We start from the raw sequence: 25012 nt of genomic DNA, 5'->3' as shown, positions 1-25012 counted from the left end.
CACTAGCAGTTGCAGTTCTGTACAGAGAAAAACAATTTGCCTCTCCAGGGATTTCTGCTGGAAAGAGCTGGTTAGAGCCACTTACAGAAACAGGAAATTCTTCAGTTTTGTAAATGATTTTAAAACTGATAGCTGTAATGACAGGCATTTCTTTGGGGGCCGGCTCTGAAGTGCCTCCCAAGTGAGCAGGCACTTGTGTCAACATCTCGGGAGCAGTGTGCGAACGGCAAGTAGAGGCTGCACAGTGTCGAGTTTTGTTGGGGGGATTTTTATTCAGAAAGCAAGAAGGCCTAAACACCCCATCTCATAGTTTAGATAGAACTGGCAAAAATAGCATTTTGGACAAAAATGGAAGTCCTGTGAGAAACTTCTGTTTTGTCACATGTGAGCAACACTGTTCTGACAACATCTTCATTAAATCCTTTTTTGCGATCATTGATTTAGACTTTTCCATTGTGTTAAGCATTTTAATCCCAGGACATTGAAATGCTGCATTTAGACTGTTTTGTAGTCTTTTATTCCTTTTAGGCACATTGGGACTGTGGCATGGTTTTTCCTTCCTTTTTTAAAATGAAATATTTCAGTATTACCAACATTCATTATGAAGCTAAAACCATTTACGTGTTTCCAAATTTAAGTAGTTTGGAATTTCCACTTGAAATATGTCAAAAAGAAATTGTGATACGCCATATTTCCCATACAGCAGAGCCTCTGTTTATTGGCAGAGGCAAGTAATGACAGTCCTCTTTTCTGGTAACCAAAAATGTGGTATTGAAGCCAAGTAATGAAGCATGTTTTGTCTCCCATGTAAATATCTTTTGGGATTTATTATGTGTACTCACCTGCTTGTTCTTGGGCATTGGGAGTGCTTCAGATCCTTACTAAATCTTAATGAGACATTTCCCATTATGAGACCTTGTTTTAGTTGTGTGCAGTTTTAACTATCTGACCTGGTGTTTTCCATTTTGGATATCTCAGACTGAAGGTTTAGGGAAGTTTCAGCTGAAAAGCTTTAGCCATTCCAAGAAGAAAGTTAGGAGGTGACACTATTTGCACACGTTATTGTGATTATTTTTCAATCTTGTCAGTGCTTCCTTAAGGTGCCTATCTACATCCACATTTTGGAGTGAAGACTTGCAATTTGTCTGCAAGTTGTCAAAATTTCAGGTTCATTTATTCTTCTTTAAAAAAAATAACCTTTTGGTTAAAGAAAGAGCCTCTAAATCACACATTCTCAGTGAATAATAATGTAAAAATAAATAAAACAAAATAAGTTGGTGTTATAATATTTGTCTTCTGAAGGGAAAGTAATATAATAGTATGTTGTTCTTTCCTTCTTTAATAAAACAAATACTATAAATGCTCTTTTTTCCTTTTTTTTTTTTTTGAAAAAAAAAAAAAAACAAAAACAAAAACTTGTGAACTGCAGGTCAGATGTTTATTACTTTTTTTTTTTTTTTTTTTTTTTTTAATGCGACAGTTTGTTGTTTCTGTGACTGTTTGCACAGGGAACTCTGCAGAGAAATAACAGAATCTAGACTTCCTTCCCAAAACAGGAAATCAAAATACAGGAGGTTTTTTCCTATGTTTGATTTTTCTAAAGCTTCAGGCAGCAAAGCCACCGGTCAGTATTGCTGTGGAACGTATACGCTTGCTATACAAGATGTTCTCCCTCTGCGTGCCCAAAGGCAGAACATGGCTCTAATGTTTGAGCTTGCAAATTCAGATTTGAGTACAGCCTTGTAGTTAGTAAGCACAGGGTTAATGAAGGAAGATGATGTTGATTTGAACTTGAAAACTTTGGTTCAATTCCTAGCTTTTGCCCCAGATATTTTTTGTGCGAGCACAGGCAAGACATTTAATCCTTCTGTATCTCGGTTCCATATGTATAAAACAGGAATGAAAATACGAGCTTTGTCCCACCCCTGTTCTATCTCATCTATTTCACTCACACATTTTTCAAGGCAAGGGCAGTGCCTCTTTGCGTGCATGCAGCCTGTGGCCCATCAGGGCTCTGACCTCAGGCAGGACCCTGAGGCAGTGGCAGGGCACACCAATATCACAGCAGATGGGGCTAGGGCACAGCTCTGAGCAGATGCTGCTGCCTGAACACTGGTGGAGCCCACGGCAGCTATTTTCACCTGAGACAAAACTCAGCAGTTTGGCACCATGACTGGGTTTGCCATTAGGTATGCTGGGCTTTACAGCTTGGGGCCACACTTGTATTTAGGGCTATTTTTTGTCCGTCTTTGGAGAGTTTACTCTGCAACTGGTACTATTTTAGAGCTGGTTCATTGTGGTATCTACACTGCTGCAAGCAAAGTTTAGAAAACTCAAAAGAAGGTTTCTTTAATTAACTGAAAACCAGAGCCTATAGTTTACTTGATGTGAAAAATAGACCAAGTTGTAGTGGTATTCGTAGCCTGCTGGAATGGTCGGTTGTTTTGGAAAAAAAAAAAATGTTTTTAGAGGAGACTTGCCAAGAAACTGTTCTCTCAGGAAATGATAAATGGCAGTTTTGAGACTTAAGTGGCCTGTACTGTATGTATGTGTCTTGGTAACTGCTGACTCAATCATGTGTGCTCCTGATGGCTCCCACATTCACAGCATAGGGAATTTACAGTCCTAATTCACAAACTCATTATTGTCCTGCAGCTCAAGACTTTTACACATGGTCTGAGGATTGTTTTATCTAAAACCAGTGCAAACATACAAACAAACATATTTTTAATTACACTTCAGATAACTGTTTGGTTATTATTAATTTTACAGTGTATGCTAAAAACCTTGCAGTTTGTGTTCCAAAAGTAGTTTCTCAGAATACATTCTGCCAGGTTGGGCTTTTTTTTTTTCTTTCTTTCTTTTTTTTTTTTTCTTTCTTTTTTTTTTTCTTTTCCCTGCAGTATGTTTTCTATGAAGCTGTTCAGCTTTAGGAAATTTAAATAACAGAGAAATGAAAAAATGGCTATACTTTGCATGGCAGGGATATGTGTTAAAAGAGTGAAAGAAAATGCTGTCACTATGTTGCTGGGAAGGAGGGTCTGCTTGAAGCAACACACCATTCAGTAATGCGAGTTGGTTGCCGCTACAATGGGGATACGTTGTGTGCAAATGTATAAGCCTTTGGAGTGTCCTCTTCTAAATGCTAACAGTGATCCTCATTTTCAGGCCATTTATATTACCTTAATCCCGTTGACATCAATAAATTTACTCCTCATTTACTCTGGGGTGAAAGAGAAGCAAATTGGAACTATTGTCTGTGTAGGAGACATTGTTGCAAAACATGTCTCATTCCCCAGTCACAATGGAGGGAGAGTTTCATGGGATACACAGAGCTCAGGGGATTTTTCCTCTAATGTTGCCTAATGAATCTGTCTGAAAAGGGCCATGCAAATGGCAGAAAAATTTTGCATATACGTGTCCGTGAAAATCTATACTGTGCTTGTCAATTTGCATGATGAAGTAGGGATTTAAGAATTTGGAGATGATTTGATATAAACTGAATCAAATGATCTTGTTAGAATTCCTAGGCACCTCATAAAGAATAGGTGTATTTGGTTATTTGCATCCTTGAAAACCTTTTTAGCATTCACGCGGGAGGCAGTTGTGAAAATGCGGAAAGCTTCAAACAGCCTTTGCTCCTGTTCTTTGTTGTTCCTGAACAAATTCGTCTCCTGCTCCCTGTTTAATTACCCAGCTGTATGGTGCTGTCGATGCGGAGAGGCTGAAACAGCTCCGTGGAGAACCCTGCCCACACCATCTGCCATTCACCGAGTGCTCCTCTCCTGGGGCGGAAGCGATGTTACTTTTATATGGAGGAAAGTGTGAAACTTTAGAGTGCATTAAATTGAAGCAAGCACCTATCCAAAGTAACTTTCTGCTCAGCAATTTTCCAGTGAGAAATGTGAATTTTAATTGCTGCCTGTCCAATTAGAAGAGGCATGTGAAATGCAGGTATCACTGCCCCCTCTGACTGGTTACATGCTGGTTTTCGGATCATATAAAATTGATTCTTCACGTTTTGTATAACGTTATTCCTGAGATCTTTTGTTCTGGAGAGCAGAAAGTCAACAAATAGCAGTAAGAGCAGCCTAGAAGCAGGCTTATCTGTCAAGTTGGTGACAGCATTCTTGTATGTATTCGTAGCTTGAAAAGCCTAACAGTATACAGCACATGTGTACTCATTTGTACACGTTGCATGAAGGTTTCCGAATAGAAATGACAGGCAGAAGAGTAATGAAGGATGTCAGGCGTGGCCCAGTAAGCAGTGATGAACCGGTGTTAAGTGCAGCCCCTGAGCCAAAGGCAGGCAAGAATTAAAACCGCCTTCCTGAGCTCGGGGAAGCACCAGCACTGATGAGCATCACTGAAAAGCAACCAGGAGCTGTCTGGGCAGAACTACAGTGGCTGTCGATGACTTCAAATAGGAACTACATCAGTGAAAAAAGTATGAATGCCAACCTGGTGTTTGAGTTCCAGCATAATTTTATGTTCATAAATAGCATCTATGGATCACGACATGAATAAAATGATATTATTTGTCATTTCTCACATTTGCACGTTTTGCTATATCAGGCACTACTCTATACAATGAGAGATGAAAAAATGTAGTTTACATACAAGTCAGAACATAGCTTAAATCTAAAAATAATGTTAAACTTCACATTTCAATAATTGTAGCTGATTATTTCCTCTATTCATCCAGACTTTCTATACTATCTTATTGTGCTGAGCAGTGGGGTATTGCAGTCTTTCACCTTTACAGAGTTCAGAGATGGAGTATATTTCCAGGTTTGCCCAGCCCTGCAGCACCAGAACGACAACTCCAGCAATGTAATGATGTCCGTCTCCTGGGGTGGCTGATTTAAAACCTTTGCCATGAGCAATGACCCCCGAGTGAGTGAAGTGCATAATTAGTACAGGTGTTCACTGTACAAACAATAGCAGTTTTAGGCTCTGGAACTGTCTGCAAAGATTGAGTTTGTGTCATTTTCTACACATGGAAAGTTTCTTTGTCCAGCATGGATACGCAAGCTCTAAATTAACCGTAGAATTATAAATAGACCATGGTTACAATACATAAGCAGAGAAACCTCGTTTTGACCTCTTGTATTGTGTTGTCGCTGTTATGGACAGAAAGCTACAGACTCAGCCGTGACTGGCAGCTCATTTACTGCCTCTGCAGAAGATCAACAGCAGAACAGAGAACGGGCAGGAGTTGTAAAGAGTTGTACGTAGCCTACTCTGCAAAATAAACCTGTGTTACATGGGGTCACAGCACACAGAATTATTGAACCCAAGTGATGAGACAGTTAAAGGCTCAAAAATTGGGTTCATATATACTTCCTCACATATACATGGGGCTTCACAGAAAGGCTCGCTTGGGAGCAGAGGGCACTTGGGTAAAGGAGGTGTCGAGCAGCTTGCAGCACTGCTTTGCAAATGAGTTTGAGAAAGTTTGAGCTATGTGAAATACTCATGTTGAAATGTTTCCCTGGAAAATGACACTTAACTCCTAGGCCTTGTGACCATTCTGTATAGAGGAATGGCCTTGAACCACTGTGACTGAAACTGGCTTCATTAGCCAGAGGCTTATTTTGCTATTGTACTTGTGGCTCTGTTGTGCTGCAGTGAGGGGGGAGGATCAAGATAAAGTGATATTTGTGATGATGTGTCTGTATGTCTGCACATCATCTGCAGGCCGTGGATTTATTAGTTTTTCAGTCAGTAGAACCGTTATATAAATAATGCATATGAGAGAGCTGGTCACACATGGTCTTCTCACTTGCACATGTATGCTGCAAGTCCTGGCTGAGCCAGAGAGGAATAAGTGCAACCAGACCCCCTCTGCCTTCTCTGTAAATCAGCTTCTAAAAGGCAGCATCAGACACTGGCATCGTTGTGAGAGTCTTGTCCCACGTAGAAAGATATCCTGGTGTGGTTACTGTGGGGTTTTCAGGTGCTGTGGATGCTGTTCCTGGTTCTCATTTGTCATCTTCTGCAGGACATCATGCAAGTCATTTCACCTTCTGTTGTTTCCATTTCCTCGGTTGTGAGTAGTGTGTATCGTAAAGCCTTCTGAGGCTTTATGGAAATAGAAGCACTTGGTATGTTTATCATTTTTATTATTCCCATTGTCTCTCAGCATCTATTGTAAAACTTAGATATAATTTGAGAAGATTATCTCTTGATTTGAAAAGACTGTTGCTTTTAAAGACTATAAATCAACAGTGCAGGAACTATAAAGTAAGAAGGAGCAACTTACACCTGAAAGGAACTGTGATGCTTGAGGCTGAATTAAACTCCTTTCACTTTTCAGAGCAAATGTGTCAGAGCTAAAATTGTTAGCTGAATCATACAAAGTCATCCATGAAAATGGATGAAAATGTCTTAGTTGAATCAGAATAATGTTAGCATTTTAATCTGTGAAGTCCTTAGTAGGTACTAACCTTTTTTCAGTGGTTAGGGGTCAATTAAATTCTCCAGTGACTAGCTGATTACTCTCTGTTGGATGGGAAAAAAAAAAAGTACTGCTTAGAGACTAGCAGAAGAAAGAAAACAAATAACTCTGTAGTAACTTCTTTCACTCTTTAAGAGAAAATATGCAGAGGGAAAACAAGAAATGCCTGCAGCTAAACCAATTTGTGCGGCAATACTCAGATCTTCCAAGTGCAGCAGGGTCTGGCTTCTGGTAACATAAACGATCGATCTCCGGGAGGAGCAGGCTGCAGCTTGCTTCAGAAAGCAGGGCGTTGATTCTCTGATGTTCCCTTCCCAGTGTGCCACATCCAGTTGAGAGCCTTCTTGACTGATGCCTGAGCCCAAGTTGGTGCCTCTGTGGCAATGAAGATGAAATAATTTAGATGAGAATTAGTGATGTTTCTCATCTCTGGTAGTCATTGAAGGCTGTTTTATGTTGTCATTATACTGCTATTCTTTCTTTCCTATCTGTGAATGCTGTGGGGTGTTACTGGGTGCTGTGAAACAGATGCTGCCTTCCATCTCAGAGAAGGTACATTTTGTTATTGATCTAACAGGGGCTAGTACAGCCCTTAATAGCAGGGCTTGAGGGCAGCTACGTATTCATGCTCTTCCTTTGTGCAACTGATAACAGTTCTGGTGGGGGGTAGTAGAGAAGAGAAACATCACAAAACTTTATGTGCAAGACTGTCACCACCTCTGCCTGAAGGATTTTCCAGTATTTCATCATGTCTAGACTATATGTACAGTGTTATCTTCTGCAGAAGTCTCCTCTATCATAGGATAAAATTACAAAGCCCAAATCCTTTTTGTTTTGAACAGTAATGATCATCATTATCTTAAGAATGAATAATCCAGGCTACTGCCTATGAACCAGAAGAATAGCAAGAGATGGATGCACATCTAACATCTGGAGCTGGGCAGATCATTTAATCTGCAAGGCTGTCATGATGATTAATCAGCTAGGAAAGACTGTGAGCCTTTTGCTTCCACCACTGAGCTATTGCTTATACTGCCAATAGATCCACTTTTTGAGTCATGGTTTACCAGTCCAAATAAATGCCCAGTCTGGCTATATTCCTAGAAGAAGCTATTGACAAAGAAAAGCACTAAGGATTTTTTCGTTATCTTTGTCATCCATTACATTTTTCAAACATGTTATTTTATCAGAAACGTTTGTTTACTTTTGAAGTCATTATAGCTTCAAATGTTATGGAGAAGAGCCTTGATATTTTAACTGACTCAGAACCAGAGGGAAACCTGCAGTTGAACTAATTTGGAAAGTTAACCCGTGCAGCACTTGTCACTGGCAGTAGCCAAGTGATGTGTCTCTCCATTTTCAAAATGAGTTGAGCTCCTGAAGTATTAGATTAGCTTAAAGACATAGGGTTGTATTGTATTTAAGAGGAAAAAAAAAAAAAAACAAAAACTGTTTTCTGAGACCTTGATGTACATTTAAGACCTGTTTTCAAGGTTTTCCCTGCAATAAGTCTGATTTAAAGCTAGCACTGTAAATTGAAGCTGATACTCTTGCATAACTGGTTAGCTCCAGAACTTGGGATTGGAAGAAAAATGCCCAATGCTACAAAACGCAGAACAAAATAATCACTTAATTTCCCCCAGATTCAATTGGCAGAGCTGTTGAACTCCTGCAGGCATGGGTAATGACTCCGTATGACCCATGAAATTTGAGTGAAAACCCTTCTTCATTAGCAGTTAGTTGCCTTTGTTGGAGTTTTGCTTCTGGTATCCATAAGATCTACTAGTGTGCCTTTATGAATAATGCCATGACAGCCAACAGGCAGTTCCTCTTCCTTTTAAACGCAGGTTTCCACTGGTAAATATATTAGGTTCTAGTTCACTGGTTGGTTATTTGCTGGCTTGTGATTGATTGCCTCTGCCTCAGCTTCTTGAAGTGGTCAGGAAACAAATGAAATGCAGCTTTTGGGTGTCCGAGGCAACTAGATTTTGAAGGATGCAGAGCACCTGCATCTTCTCTGGATTTCAGTGGTGTTGCTGAATGCTTTTCCACAAAACAAAAACTTTATTATTTTTCAAGCATTCTGAAGGAGATTTTTCCAAGGGTATGATTTCAGCAGAAGTGAATGGAAGTTAGAAGGGGAGGGGAGTGGAGTGAGCTCACAGATATTTTTATCACTGATAAACTTCACCTCTGATCTTTGTGCAGGCCCCTGGGAAAGAAAAGTGCCTTTGGATTGTTTGTGGTTTTCTTTCATTGTGCTGGATTTTCTCACTGAAATGTTCTGTCTGCGTGTTTGTAACACTTAATGCAACAGTGAAAATAAGAGACAGCCTCCTTTCTGAGGAACTAACTCAGGCATACGGCCCCAGTCTTGTGTGTGCAGAATGGGTGCAAACTTGCCACCCTATTTATCACTAGGATTTCTAACCTGCAAATGCCATGGCCCATAAATGACTTCTCCATAATAATATTTATCAAAGTATTTCTGGTCTAATTATTCATGCTGAGCTTGTTCTCTAAAAATTTCTCTTAAAAGAATCTTTTTAAAGATTTTTCTTTTGAAAACAAATTCATGACCACATCAAACAGAGATTCATGTTGCCGTTGGTTTAATTACCAGCAGCAGCCCTCAGGGAATCTCAATACTCGCTGTTATTATAATTGCTTCTCTCTCTTTCACTCCCCCACTCCTTTTTCCCGACCGTTTTTGATTGCTGCAGAAGTCATCGTATGGTTATTAATTTTGTAAGCTCATTTTAGGTACAAAGGAGTTTTATGTCTTTTCTGCCCATATAATAACTATCAAATCACAAATAATGAGTAGATTACAGATGCTTAAAAAAAAGAACTGGCTAAAAAACTTTTTTGAAAAAATGATTGAAGTGATCTTGTTCTTTAAGATTTCAAGTAAAAAGCAGATAGTTGTGCCCTTCCCTACTCATGCTGTCCCATCCACTTGTGATAGTTGCTATCCAATAGAATATCCCACACAGAACTCATATGGCATGCTGCAAACTATTAAAGATGCTTCATTTCATGCAACTCCATTTCCCCCACGCTTTGCACAGGTTCCAAAAGGGAGACCTCAGGCAGGTGCCATCATCATCTGTGCCTGTAGCACCTACAGTCCTTCCCTCCCACTCCCTGCTGCATAACATCCATTGTCCTTTCTGCCTGTTCATTGCCCTGCTCTGGTGGTATTCACCCCTACCTTTAGGAGACAAATTCAGTCAGGCAAAGCATGTGAACCACTGCAGGTTCAGGTACCCCAGCAACTGTGGCAGTAAAGCCAGCCAACAGTTTTAAAGATGACCCTTGATTTTCAGGTGCTTGGCATGAGTTGTATCAAGGGACCTAATGCCAGCAGGAGCAGGTTCCTCATTCTGGCCAGACTCGGACACACCACACCTTACTACCCATGCCATTTCCTTGAAGCAAGAAAGGAGCGAAAAGAATTTTCAAAGTGGTAGTGGTGACATGCAGCAGCACAGCACTGTGCTGCAGTAATTCGTGCTAACTCCCATTTTCAAGCTTTGCATAGACTGAGATTCATTGTTCTCATTTCTTTAGCTTACTGACAGTGAACAAACTTGCGGTGAATTAACTGAATTTGTTCTTGCCTGCCTGCTTTGGGCAAGGAAGTAGGGCTGATGTGGCTGTGCCATAGCTGAGGTATACATTTAGTTTCCACTGTAAGACAGAATTTGTGTCTGCTCTAAGATCCATAACCTGTGGATGAGTATCACTTTCTATTCCAACTGGAAAACGCTGTGCACCTCGTCTGGCTTTATTACCTTTGAAAAGGAGTGTGGATGCCTCATTTGAATGAAGCAAGAAACATTAACATAAGCAATGCTGACCTAACTCAATGTGATGCATGGCATATTTGCTTTAAAAAGAGCTACAGCCTCAAATGTGTTTTGAATTAGGAAAAGTGTTTTAGAGAGAGAAAGCAAAAAAGGAACCATTTCTTAGCAAGCATCTGAAAAATAACAGTTCAGAGGAAGGAGGAAAAATGTGTTTCTAACACTGGGGGATTATGAGCGTATATCTTATTCTTTGTTTTTTAAAAATAAAATCTTGGCAACTTCAATGCATACTATGATGATCCAGAACTAGAACAGCTACTCAATGGTGAAATTATCAGCAGTACTCCAGCAAGAGGTTATTAGTCATAGTCCCAGTATCATACAAGAGCAAGAGCCAAGGATTCAAGAAACAAAACATTCCCCTTTGGAGAGAGGTCAAGATTAGTCAGTTTTGTTTTGTTTAACTGGTGATGGTGGTAGGGGGGTTGGGTTGGGTTGGGGGTTATTTTTCTGTGGAAAAGAGTTTTGGACATATTTTTATGTTAGTTTGGTCTTTTACTTTTTTTGAACTCTGAAGTGTTGTTAATATGCCACTGTTCCACATTTGAAACAGGAATCTACAGCTAGGAGAAAGCTGTTGTCTGATAGCCAAATTCCTGACAACAAAAATATGGAGTGATATTCAGAGGCTGTACTGCCGTGATTAAACCCAGCAAAGAGAGTCCTCCAGAGGCAAGTACCACAGGGAGTTTTCTTCACATCTGTGGAACTGAAGCATCTGAAAAATAAGTGCCTGTTAGCTACACAGCATCTTTCCTTCCCCTGAAGATAGGTATTGGGGTGCTCAGCCAGAAGGGCACAGGGTAGGAACATCTTGGTGAACACAAAGGTGATTGGGAGTCAGAAAGCAATCAGTTCTACAAACTTCTTTCTCATTAGAAAACTGAAAAATGCTTTGAGATATGAAGATCTGCCTAGGACAGGAAAGATGATATTTAAGGTTTTATTAGAGCTCTTTCTTCCAAGTTAAAGATGTTTAGTAAATCTGCAGCCTGGCCGTTAACTTCACTGTCTCAGTTTTCCCCACTTTGTGATAATAATAACAGTAACTATCTACTGCAGCATGGTGCTGTATAGATAGGCTAAGGTTCTCAGGGCTTTGGATATAAGATGTGCTAATTACTGCCATTTATTCTATAGCTGTATCCAAACTATAGTGTAAAGATAAGTTGTTGGGGTTTTTCAGTTTTTGTTTGTTTGTTTTTTCCATTTTGTTTTGACCAATACTTTCCTTAATTTTCTTGTTATCTTGAGCCTACTCTACATCCTCCATAAAACTGGATTTCCATTTAAGCATACTTTGGGAAACTGTTTAGGATGATAGTGCTAGATGGATGCCCAGTCATTTTTGTGCGTACATAAACTCTCATACTTCTGGTATCTTTGGTTGTCTTTTTTTTAAAGAAAATAATCCCTCTCTTTTTGCCAACTTGCATCTTATTTTTAAACGAAAATGGAAGAAAATTGTGACTGGCGAAAGAGATGTCATCTCCTGAAGGTGGGGCAATAGTAAATGAGAATAAAGAAATTCTTGAAAAATCCGAAGTATTCTATTAATAGGATAGGGGGATTTTATCTTCTTCATTAGCTTCTGATAAAAGTTATGTTTAGAGACAAGACCCTTCAGTTTCCTGGGGTCATACAAGCAAAGAAAAACATTTCAAAGTCCCTTGTTTATCTACAGCTCATGTTCTGATGCTCTATTAGAGTAAAGGGTTAAAAAATAATCTCTGACCTTTGTAATATTTTAGTTTAAAAAAAAGGCTGTATCCTGAGGCTGTGCTGGGCCAAAGACTGTAGATTTTGGACACTGTCCTAACTTGAAAATTTCCATGTGTTTTAAGTCTTGTCTCATTTATCTACAACAAGAGTTGACCACAAATGTTAATTGCTTGGCTATAGCCCTCTGGATGCCAGATAGATCTGTGAGCGTTGCACACATCTGGGCACGCGTTCAGTGCTGTGAAGCCAGCGGGGCTGGCTGGGGAGTTTGGGGAGCGATTAGCAATCAGAGGGACTTCTTAGCCCACATCTACACCTAGAGCTAAAGAAAGATTCTCAGGAAGAGCTGATTTCCAATAGTTTGGGTGTTTTAAATAAGCCACATATTTTTGCAAGAAGTTGTTAATAGCAACCACAAAAGCGCTGAACCACAGCCACCATTCCCAGCTCTTTTTTCTCAAGCAGCAGCAGTTCACAGTCTCCACTTCTTGCCATCTTCACAGCCACTTCCATCTTGTTCCTTGCTTCTGTCTCGACTAGCAGCATTTTAGGTCATCCAGCCTTGCCTTGACTTTTTTTTTTTTTTTTTTTTTTTTTACCCTTGGGCTTTGAATCCTCTCTGCTTTTAAAATAACCGCTGCCCCAGAATCTTTGCACCATTTGAGGTCTTGTAGTCTGTAGCCATCCGTGGCCAAGTATACTTTGCTCTTCCATGACTAATTCTTCCTTTTGGCAGTGTCCTACCCACCTCCTTAGCAGAAGTAGTTTATATTCATTTTACCTTGCTTCCCTTAGTCAAGCAGCAAGTTATATCCAGGTAATTTTATGAAGGTGACACGAAACAGCATCTGTCTTTTTATTGTTGCCCCTTGTTTCTTTGTAGGTCCTTAACAGTTTCTCTCATACCTGACATTTTACCAACTGCAAATCCAGAAGCATTTATTTACATCAAGATTACATACATGAGTTGTGTGTAACTGATTAGAAATAGACAAAGATATCTGTGAAGGCTGCTGTTTTATTGCATAATATCTTCTTCAACTACTGCTGTCACTGAAGGCTGTATCTTAATTTTCATCTGAGGGAAAAATGGCAGTGTCATAAAAGAGACAGTTACAAAAAATGCAGCCAATATTCTGTGCTGGGTAGTACGTAAGCCATATTTTATACAAATCACAGATTCCTGTTACACAATACTTAAGTGGCTTGTTCATATCACTGAGTTTTTGACCTGTCAGGACATGTATCTTAATATTGGCAGTTTCAAATAGAATTCAAGGGAGACTTCTAATATGAAAAATAGCAGTATAGTTGTAATTATACTCCTCTAAAAATCATGAAAATCCACATGAAATAAATTGAACTGAGCAAATAGCTAGCCAGAGATGTCAAATTTCCAGACACTTTGAGGATGTTTTTAGAAAAATATATTTTTCTTTAGGGAAAAGGACATGGGGAAAGGAAAAAGACTTCTCTTCAGTACAAGGACCTAACTATCAAAATTGCTTTCCCAATTCTAATTAAAAAAAAAAAGAATGCATAGATTAACCCTCTGATTTTTCCTATTTCCTATTGCTTGAGGATCTGTTACCCTAAAGCTTGTACTGTACATTCAAGACAAAATTCTTCAAAAGAACAAAAATTACTCTAAAATGCCACAGTTATAGTCACTAATCAAATGTCCACATGTTGGTATTAGCAGTGCTACCAATTCGTTTTACTTTCCAACATAATTCAGAAAAATGTGACAGCTGAATTTCTACACAGTGCCTCAAGAATGTACTGTGAGAAGTCAAGCCCCTTGTTAATAGCAATTCACTCTGGTTTCAAGGTAACTCCTGGAGAATCGGAGGCAATGCCTGGTTTGTACATCCCAGTTGTTTCTAAGCTCTGGCCCAGACTCAGTGGCTCAGAAGTTTCTTCCCAGCCCCAGCTCACCACTCTGTTGAAAGCACAGAGCAGCACACATTGGTTAACAGAGAATTATCAGCAGCTACTTAAGAGGTTGCAACTACTAAAAAGTAAGCTTTTTCTTATGCTTTTAAGAAATGTGGGAGAAAAAAAAAATACTATAAAAACACAGAGTGAGGAGACCAGCAACAGTTTCAGTTTACCGAAAAAAAAAAAAATAAAGAAGAAAGAAAGAAAAAAAAAAAAAAAAAAAAAGCTGTTAGTATCTCAAAGTGAAGAAACTGGCACTGACAGCTTTATACAAGACAGCTGATTTTAGGATACAGTGTGTAACAAGTGCCTTTCTTTCCAAAGATGCTTTTTTCTCAAAGTTGTCAGTTTTACTTGTCAGTTAAGACAGTGGTTGCAGTGTTAATATAATATTTTCATTGACTAGTCATGTGCAGCCCACAAAACCTGCTAATTTGGTTCCTCAGAAGCTCAGCCTTTATATTTTTCTAGCCAGGAGTAATGTTATATTAGAAGAGAGTGTTTTCTCACCGGCTTCACTTCCTCTATCCTTCCCCCAGACACCACACACATACTCCCTTCTTTGGACAACTCTCAAGAGAAAGTACAGACAGTCTGGAGAACAAATCTTCCTTCATGCAGATTACATTCTCCTATAAACACCTCAGCAACTGGTATATAACCTCCAGCAAGAATGCTGCCTAATCTCTGGCAACAAAATAAACACATCTAAGCCAGAAGCTCTGATAAGGGGATTCTCAAGCATTTGCAGTCTTGGGTGCTGTAAATGGAAGAATGACAGTTTCCAATATTTTTGAAAAAATCGTGTACCTGAAGAAAGAAATTTTCTTTAATAATACTGAAATTGTTGGTCTCTCCTTCCTCTATTATGGAGAAAAGTTTAAAATAAATCTATATGAAGATTCCTATACCTATCCTTGAACTTTTCTGAAAAGCCACTCCTAATACTGTTCTTGTCCACAGGACTGTGAAAGCTCTAAAGCATTAACTTTTAGAAATATTTTGATACCAAAACGTGTAGGGACTCAGCAACAAGGGGAGCCAGGGAAGCTGCTCTCTGAAGCTTCCTCAAATATTCTCAAGCACATTACCTGAATAGGATAGATGCCACTAAAGAAAACCATGATTTATAACCACACCTTACGAAGAGGTGTTAGGTTGAAGAGCTCACTCTCCATTTGCTAAAGTACTGGTTAATAGCAATACATTCCTTCATGTCATTGCCATTAACATGTATCATAAGGTCTGGAATATTTTTTGCCTCTTACCTTTTCTCTGACTGAGTCATTAGTATGCCTGAAGATGGCTTGTTAACAGAAGGGATTTTTGGTGTGTTTTTTCTGAAAGTTAAAGCTAGCTCATTAGCAAGTACAGTACTGAATAGCAAACATGGAAAAGATTATTTTCAAAACCACCTATGAGGATACACAGATGAAGAGAGCATGACTTTCTTTTCATTAAAGTTTCTCATGTTGCAGAGCAATAGGCTCCTCGTCATTAAGAGGCCATCAGTGGTGATAAATATTTGTCATTTTCAGTTATTTTGAAAAAATACCTTCAAGAGTTGCTGCCTTTTGAGCTAAAAAGCTGCATTCTCAGGAATTAACACCACTCAAGTTAATTCAGGGTAGCAGAATCGTGAGTCTTATGTTTGAAAAGTAGCTGAAAATTTCGTTTATCACATTTTCATTCAGGCAAGCATAGCCTGCATTCTGTTTTTCTTCTTGTCCTTTAGCAGATTCACACTCATCTTTCCCTATTAAGAGCAAGCACGGTCCCCCTGAATCCACTGAGTGAGCACGGTGCATAAACTGTGCTGATTAAAAATTTCTTGATTTAGTTCAAATTATTTGTTTAATCAGTCAACTGCATTAAGAATATAAGTAGTTATGAACAACCTTACAGTTGAAAGGGACTATGATTTTTACCCTTAATAATATATTCTTTTAATGTCCAAGTTTTACTTCTGAAATTTCCAAGTCAGGGAATTAGAAACCCAGAATGAAGGGCAGATGAGACAGCTTTAATCAACAGCTTTAACCGCTCCAGATCATGGAGCAGTGCTTGGTTTAACTTCTTGGTAATTTGTAATTAACTGTGGTCATTGTGGCCAAAATTGTCAATCACCAAAAATTTATCCTTGGCCTGCTCCCCTATCTTGAATATTGATGGCTGAAAATACTGTCCCTCTTAGCTCCATGATTCCAGCTCCCCTTGCCCCTTCCCAGTAAACCCCTATGACAAGTTTTGGGAGCAGGTCTCCACTCTTTAGTTCTCCTTCACAGTGCTGCATTAAGGAGATTCTCTTCCAGCTGCCCCTGGAGCCATCCAGACTTCCTCTTTTTTTGGGGAGAAAAAAAAACGTAAGAAAACAAGTTCATTGTGACCTTTGCTATCCTGAATCATACCACAGATTTGCTATGAATGCTTAAAATGTAGCAAGAACGGTCTCTGCCTTGTTCCTTAACACCTTCTGGAATGTCTTTTATACCTTTGTAAAAGTTGGCATGTCATTTTATACTGAGTTGTAGCTGTTTCCTGAAAACACCACCTCAGAGGGTCCCGTGGCTCGCGCGGGAGCTGTGTCATTGCCTCTAGTCTATTGGTACGGGATGTCAGTGTAGTCATACACCTCTGTGACTTCTTTAGGGATAGAAAAAATTGCTGTGTAAGATAGCTACATTTGTTCATGATGTGCCATTTAAAACCTATGCTGTAGACCTTCTGTCTTTATGAAGAGCTATTTGTTAGGTTTCTTTTTTTTTTTCAGCGCACTGCATGGATGGGATTTTTTTTTTTTTTAATTTCTAAGAGCTCACTTCAAAGCTTGTTTTAATCTGCTTCTTTCCACCTGTGCTTAGTCTATAGCCCCTGGATCCTTTTAGAAAATTGATTTTGGAGGATGGAAAACTAGTTGTCATACAATATTTCAGTAAGACTTTGGAATAACTGTGGTGTGTAATTTCTGAAGAGTTTCAAGCACTGCTTGCTCTCCCCAACAACTACAAAATACAAAGGAAATGATTTGCATATAAAGAATTTGATCATACAAGCATCATACTTCTAATGAAGCATAAATCAGCTAGAAAGAGGTTACTTAGTTTTTCATAAAAGAAGCAGTCCCAGTTATTTTCCTATGTAATTAACACTGTTTGCTGTTTTAAGTGGAGGGATCAGAGTTGTCCAAAGCAGTTAAGATTATAGCCACATCAGCACTTTTTCTGTTTGCTTTACTTTTATTCATTCTGGCATCATGGCTAATTTCTAATCAGGTAAATGTGTTTGAAATTATGATTCAGGGAAGATGATACACTTATCCAAGCAGCATGTTAAGTGCATAAACCTAGTTTAATGAAAAAGGTATTGCACACTGCGACATTTTTCTAGTGGTTATAATTATCTCTGCAGAAAACAAGTGAAGAGTATATTTCAGGATGTGTATTTGGATAACAACAGGCAGATCGGGACTGCTAACAAGCAAGGCTGTTACCAGCAAGCAACTTACTCTTGCACATCCGAGGCCTGCGGTAACAGTAGTACTAAGTTGCCTTCTGGTAGCATCTAACTCTCTTTAAAATGTCTCCTGCTTTAAGCAGAGGACCCACTTTGGCAGAATTGACATTGTCCCATTGCTCTCTCATTTGCAAACATAATATTTTCTGATACAACCCCAAGAGGCATAAGCAAAGCAATGTACAAATCCAGAGCACACTGAAGTCACTGGAAGTCTGTGATTGCCAGAAACTACCACAGACTTCAGAGCATCTTGGAGCAAGCCCATAATGGGCACAGAACTTCCTGGCAAATAGCTTTGCTTATTGGATAGCAAAACTGATCAAACAACAACTAAACACAACCAGCTACCTGTACGTCTCTGCACAAATGGCTTTAGAAACCTATACCAATAAGCAGGAACGTGGAAGATGAAGGTCGTTCCTTTTTATCTCAGATGGCTCAGCTCAATAGTAATTAGCTTCTGCCTCTGCTTCTGTGGGCCTCCTGCACTCCACAGCTGCTGCAGCCAAACTTTATTCCATAGAAAAAAATTAGACAATTATCTCAGGGAATTTATTTCCCAGCAAGAGTATTCACATCTCACTTCTCTCCAGTACTTCATCACCAAGACACACAGCTGTTGAAGGGCTATCCAGATCTCAGTCCAATCTACTGTCATGTTCAATAGCTCATCACTGCAAGAGTTTCATAAATGCACATTTTCCAGATATATCCTCAGTCTGTGTTTCCTCTGGTAATCCCTGCCTGGAATCACAAATTTAAAAATGCATCTATAAGAATCCCCTAGTTATTTAGAATAATTAGCCAAAAGACGTTTCTTCTTAGAGGGAAAGTTGTCCTTCGGACTCTAAAGATAGCTGTTTGTCTGCCGTCTTCCACTACAGCCTTCCAGTGCAGCTGTCTCACAAAGCAAGCAATGCCTGGGCAGTGGGTGGTGGAGGAATGAAATGCTTTGGCAAGCTTCGCTGCCCCTGATTCATACTGTCATGCTTGGAACATCATGAATTTGCCATCCAGGATAGGCACCATTAGCGCAAAGCGTGCCTTTTTTGAGGGAGTGAACAGTGATGAAATGAAAACCTGATGATCTGCTCCATTCTCCATCTGTATGTCCTTCTAGAAATCTTGAACTTATGTGTTCTTCAGCTTCCTCATTTGAAGAATCTCATCTTTCAACAGCCATTTCCATCCAGAATTACTAGTGTTTCATGTACCATCTAGGGTGCTTTGCCTAATGTTTTCAAAACCAGCTGCAAAGTATAAATCTCTGGCACCTCATATTTTTAAATTACTGTATCTGCTTCCCTACCAGTTGTACAAAGTGTTTGAAAAAAACAGCATTTTCTCTACGGTAGAAAAACATTTTAGTCTCTGCTGAAATCCTCCAGGTTTGTTGATGTTCTGCTCAGCCTTACTGTCTTTTACTATCCTGTGTGATACTTGGATGATCGCCAGGCACATATAAATTGCTCCCACTCATACTCTTTCTGGCAGTTTTATGTGCCTTTCACTACTTTCTAGCAGATATTTGAGGCGGCAATTTATTCCCATCACGTTTTTTCTGCTTACTTTCTTTTCCCTTTTTAAAACCTATTACCTCTTCTTGCCTAAAGGTTTACTTAGTGTTTTAGGATCCCTGTGGATGGGTCTGAGACTCCAATGACAAAATCGTGGCTTTTTCTTTATGCTTATAGCAGGGAGTGGAAGGCCAAATGGCAGACTCTCACTGCCCAGTTTCAGAGCCTCTTGCCATCCAGGAAGGACAGGCATCTTTCCTTGAGGAATGTTTGCCTGCTTGCCGTGCTGATGGCTTGAATTTGAATTCCCCAAATCATAGCTGTAAGCGCCTGTCTTCCCCCCCCCCCCAGGACATCTGGCTCAGTACGTTGGAGTCAGAGCAGAGAGGAGGCTTCCCATGCCAGATAAAATGGATGGTACACATTACTTCTTGACTGCAAAATGCAAGAAACCAAAGACTGAAATCATGTTGCTCCTAGAAACATTTGGTTCTTGATTTTCCTCTGAGTAACACAAATGTACTCCAAGCTTGGTCTAGGTTTTGGACATCTCCATAATCCAGTCTCTCTTAGGTATGCTGATTTTTCATTATATTTTTTCCTACAGAGTAGAAGAGCAGAGAATGCAAAAAAGAGGAATTAAATAATGTAAAGAGTATCTGTCTAAAGGCAGAAGAAAATGAGCATTATGGATCCAGTCTGAACCTTCCACTGCAGGTCTCCAGCTTTAAAATAAGCTTTAATCCATCTTAGAAGAGTTTCTGACTTGTTGTAAATCATGTAATTCAAATGGCAATCCTAGTGAACGCTATGTCACTGGAGCAGAGACAGAATGAAACTAAATCATGTCCTACTCCCTCCCCTTGCCACAGAATGCAGCTGTTATGCACTTGCATCAGCAAAAATATCCGTGGGGCATTTTGTGGCCTGAGTTAGTAATTGGACCCAAATGTAACAAAGAGAGCATCAGTCAGTCCTAGTTTACTCTGGATTAGATCACTGCAAGTAGGGTGGATGTTTACTATAGCATATTGGTATTATTAAGGCATATAAACATGTTAGTAGTTTATAATGTTTTAAAAATATATGGAGACAATAATGACAACAACAACAAAAACACAGAAGCTCAGTTCTGGGACTGAGTTCCCTATCCCAGCTTTTCTCTTTAAAAGCCCACCTGTCGTGCATTCATCCAGGTATAAAACAACTGTCAAAGCACATCCCAGAGATGAGAATTAACAGGCCTCTCCTCATCCAACACTGACCAGTTGCGTTAAATTTCTAATGCTGTGGAACTGTGGATCTCTGGTGTCTTCCTGGAGGTCATTGTCATGCTAATTTAAAAAAGTGTCATTTTAACATCGCATTTGTATCACGTGGGTTGTTGCAATTTTCTCACACACTGACACTAAACAAACCTTCCCTATGTCTTTGTAGGTTACACAGATGGACCAGAAACTGAACCTCATTACAGATATGCTGCATCATCTGGTTTCCAGTCAGCAGGGGGATCAAGGGAACAACAGATCATCTCAGAGAGGCAACAACGTTAATTCAGATCTCTTTCTCCCTAATAACACCCTACCAACCTATGAGCAACTGACAGTACCAAGAAGAAATGAAGATGATATATCCTGATATGGTATAAGTCTGGGTTGGGCTCTTACCACCTTTCTCCTTTAAATGGGACTGAATGCTGAGAGCCTGGAAGGAATTAAGTTTATCCGCCATCCAACAAAGCACGTGACTGCTGTGTGTATACACCACTAGTCTCAAACACACTCTTCTAAAAGCCGCTTGTAGTAGCCTAAGGATTGCTGGGCTGTGTTCTACCAGGCAAAACTTACAGAAACCTCCACATCGATTTTGTTTGTCAACAAAAATGATCACAACTCATTATTGCTCCTAAAGACCAAAACAATGTAAAGAGAGGCAGAATTGCAAGGATTTAGGGATCCTTTAATAATAATAATAGTAATAATAATATTCTAATAATACTTGAACTTAGATGGAAAATGTGCATTTTGTTTATGAATCTGCAGATAGAAATATATTTCTACTACTAATGTTTTTAAAACAAAGTAGGATAACTTATGTTGTTTTTATTGTATAAACATACCACTAACATTCTAGAGAATGACAAACCACATGCTGAATGATTTTCTTTTGCTGTTTTATTTTAACATTGCTATATAAACATTATCAGATAATGACCAGATTTTTTTAATCTGTTTTTCTTCAGGGAGGAACTAATCCTTAATCTGGAACAATACTATTTATAGTGGAAAGTACTATAGATTTTTTAAGATACCAGTTTTTAATGGGGAGACGATAAAGTATTACATAGAAAAAATGATTCTGCTTTCTAGGAAATTTTTGCCAAAGAATTTATATATAAATAGAAAACAGAGTGGTCTGAATGTACTTGTCCTGAAATAGCTTTTTAAAAAGAAGGCCCACCTCTTCTTAAATCTACTCTTTTTTTTTAAGCTTACACTATCCAAAAATAGTACAGCAGTCTGAAGTGACTGGACTTGCAGGTCAAGTGCTTGAGCTGGCCACTTACTGAGCATCCATAATTCTTGCAGGACTTGAGGCCCCAGTTCAGGAAAGCATCTCTCAACCAGACAGCATACATGACAATTTGAATAGTTTCCTGAATAATAGCTTGAGAAATTTGATTCCCTTCCAGAGTCATTTGGTATTTAAAAGTGCTAGCTCTAATGCAGAGGACATAGGGCCTCACCTACAAACCACGTTCCCCCGTGTTATAGTTGCAGTTAGAACAGCAGAGTTTGGCTTGTTGTGATTTTTCACATGCACAACCTGAGCAGGATTGGAGAGTTGATTACTAAGGCTGAAATTCAACCCTCGCAGATAGCCAGCATCTGTACCATACCCACCCACCTTTCTTTGAAAGCAGAACATCTTTAAAGTTGACAGTGTCAGAAAACTGAGGATGACAGCACAGCTAATTAGTCCAGCATGGTGATGGTAGCCCATACTGCTGGCAAAGGAAGGGGGAGACATGGACAGGTTAATCAGGTCTTGCACTCTGAGCATCGTACACATCCAGGACACCTCACTGCAGAGACTGTACCCGCAGTAGTCCCCTCCCAACTGGGGACACCGGGTGCCAGCAACAGCTCTCTAAGCCTCACCATGCAGGTGGGAAGGAAAGGAGCTGCAATGAAAGCCTGCAGCAAGGAAGCAGGGCTCCATGCTGAAATCTCTGCAACAAGGCACAGCTCATCACAGCTTTGTGCTGTCCCAGCCCACCTCACGGGCAGGTGCAGCCAGATTTCCCGCCCCACACCAGGGACATCTCAGCTGCTGTGTGACTTTAGCAAACTGAGAAGTCTGTAACTTGTGTTTCACTCTAGCACTGTATGTAAAAATGTAAGATTTCAGTGTTTGTTTGAAAGCAAGCAGACTTAAAAAACAAAAACAAACTATTGGAAAACTATGTCCTAAAGCATCATACTTCTACACAGCAGTTCCCGTTATAAACCTTTGTTATATATAAGCAGTCCAAATTGAGATTTCAGGGAACCATCTCATAGTACTGCTTATATGCTGGACTTTGTTTTAAACATTTCATCTCTTTCACTTGGACTGCAGAGAAAAGTATACTGTATTTAATTAACTTCATGTTATAATTATCTGGTCTTGCTGCTGTACAATAGAAAAATGTTAAGGGTGTAGACATTTACAGACATAAACAGGAATTGTATCTGGGCATTATGTTTTATAGAAAATCAAAATTGCTGTGATTACTTTGAATATTTTTTCAATGAAATTCACTGTGTAATTTCAGGTTATCAATCAGCCTATTAATTTCCTAATAAAATACAGGACAAGAGTACCCTGTCTTCTGTTTTTTCTAAAATCCAGAAATTTGATACATGTAGGAAAGTTGCTGACTTTTCTTTTTTTCTCTTAGTACAGTGTATGGATGTCTTAGTTGCAGCACAGGACTGGAAATTTCTGCTGATTTTTTACTAGAGAAATAAAAAAAATAAAATTAAAATTAAAAAAAAAAAGCACGACTTAATCAGCTGGGGTAGCCCTGGGGAAAAAGATGTATCTTTTAGCACTTGCTAAAAGCATTGAGGTCTATGCCTTTCTAGAGGCATTGTGATAACCAGCAAATACATCCATTCCAATCTGGTTGTTCTCAAGATCTTACCTACGTTTTCTGTTTGGCAGTTGATCTGAGTGATAACAGTATTTCACAGTAAACATCTCATGCAAAAGATAATTCCCTTGTGTTGGCATGTCAGTTAGTCTCTATCCTTTTGAACATCTCCAGTATCCTGTATCCTAAAGTTCTCCTGATGGCAGGTTGCTATGAAGCCTGATTCCACATCTGGGTCCAGCTGATCCTTCCAGAAAGAGCACCAGCTCTGAAACCTGTGACCTCAAATCCCATAATCCACCTTGCCCTTAGAGAAGACCCATTCTCCAGGCTGTCTTAAACTGAGCCATCAGAATTCATCACACAGCTGCCAGGAGGTAGTCATCCCCAGCTGCTCACCAGAGACAGGTCTTACCTCTCTGGTCTGAGGAACAGACTAGATTTGTTTCATCTGCTGGGGCTTCATACCTGGAAGACTTCTCCTGAAAGTAAGTACCTCAGCTTTTTTCTTCCACTGCTATCTATCCTTTGTTGTGGAATAAGGGTAGCAGGAAGATGAGCTGATGCCCTCACTGCCTGAAGTAGCTGTCATGCAGTGTGTTGCTGTTGAAACCTCATTTGCTGCTGTCTGCCATTCACGTAAATTGTTCAGAGCATTTTTTTTAAGTGAATAGGAAATGCTTGCAAATTGTGTGAGAAGGCCAAAAGAAACTGTAAGGTAGGCAAAGCCTTGACTTTATGGTTCTCTACCCTGTTTTTGTTATCTATGTTAAAACAAAGAAGTGCCTGAGAATGCAGAAAGAGTCTCTCTCTGAGCACCTCGATAGCAGTTTGGATTATAAGATTTGTGTAACCCCTATCCCTACCTAAAATATAAATCTCAGCCCCCAGAAAGTCTGCCTAAAGCCTGTCAGCTGGCTTCGCTTCCCCAGCCTGCCAGGCTGCGATGGGTCAGGCCACTACAGCAGAGCAGAGGGTAGGAAGCCAGGGAAGAAGAGAGAAGAAGGTGGGGCTGCCCAGCTGAAGCTGATGGTGGAAACACACCAGCCGTCCCCAGCAGACGCCGGTGACTATGCAAGTTTGCAAAAAAGAAGATTAATGGGAGGAAAGATGGGGGGGTGTGTGCAAGGAGGAGGTTTAGAGAGAAACAAAAGCGTGGGCTCCTGGTCTGAGCTGCACTGGGCTTGAAGAGAGATCAGTGCTGTGCCTGGCATTAGTATTAATCTATGGTGTGACCTCTGGGCGAGTCCCTTCACCTGTTGGGCCACATTTGTTGCCCCATCTCCTCCGCTTAGCCCACTTGTCTGTTCAGACCACAAATTCCTCGGGACAGGGACTGCCTCTTTCTGTATGCCTGCTCCATGTCTAGCACAAAGGGACTTTAGTGACCACAGTTATATAAATGTAATACATATGAAAAGCCGGTATTATTCTGAGCCTATGCAGTTTCAGAGCTGGAAGCACTTGCTGCCACACTGACAACTATCGGGTATTGCTTCTCAGATTCCTTTTCACAAAGTATCTTACAAAAGAAGAGAAGTCTGAACATTTCACTCTTCTATTTTAAAGTAGGCTTGTTTCAAATAATGTAATGGGCCAGCATTATGCTCCAGTGCTAGAGAAATAATTTGATGTCAGCACACAAAATGGCCATTCTACTGCAGCAAGTTAACAGCAGCTGTGGCTAGCAGACACCTCTGTGCTGATTTATCATCAGTTCTGAGGAAGGTGGAAATATTCCAGGGCTTCCCCTACCCACTGAGCTAGAAAGGTTTGGGCAAGAAACAAATTGCTCCTTGAATTATAAAAAAAAATAAAAATAAATACAAAAAGATTTTCTTCTCTG

At 39.7% G+C, this 25012-nt stretch overlaps 1 protein-coding gene across 1 annotated transcript in view; it reads left to right on the top strand.

The window, feature by feature from the left end:
- The window catches only part of KCNQ1 (potassium voltage-gated channel subfamily Q member 1), a 342691-nt gene extending 319842 nt beyond the window's left edge, over nt 1-22849 (top strand). Inside the window, exon 18 of the mRNA XM_032187958.1 lies at nt 20466-22849. Coding sequence (XP_032043849.1) covers nt 20466-20666 — 201 coding nt within the window. The 3' untranslated portion in view covers nt 20667-22849. The remainder of the gene's footprint in view (nt 1-20465) is intronic.
- The last annotated feature ends 2163 nt before the right edge of the window (nt 22850-25012 follow it).

The sequence above is a fragment of the Aythya fuligula genome, chromosome 5, assembly GCF_009819795.1.
Source record: "Aythya fuligula isolate bAytFul2 chromosome 5, bAytFul2.pri, whole genome shotgun sequence".
Taxonomy (NCBI): Eukaryota; Metazoa; Chordata; class Aves; order Anseriformes; family Anatidae; genus Aythya; species Aythya fuligula.
This window is presented reverse-complemented; position numbering and strand designations above follow the sequence as displayed.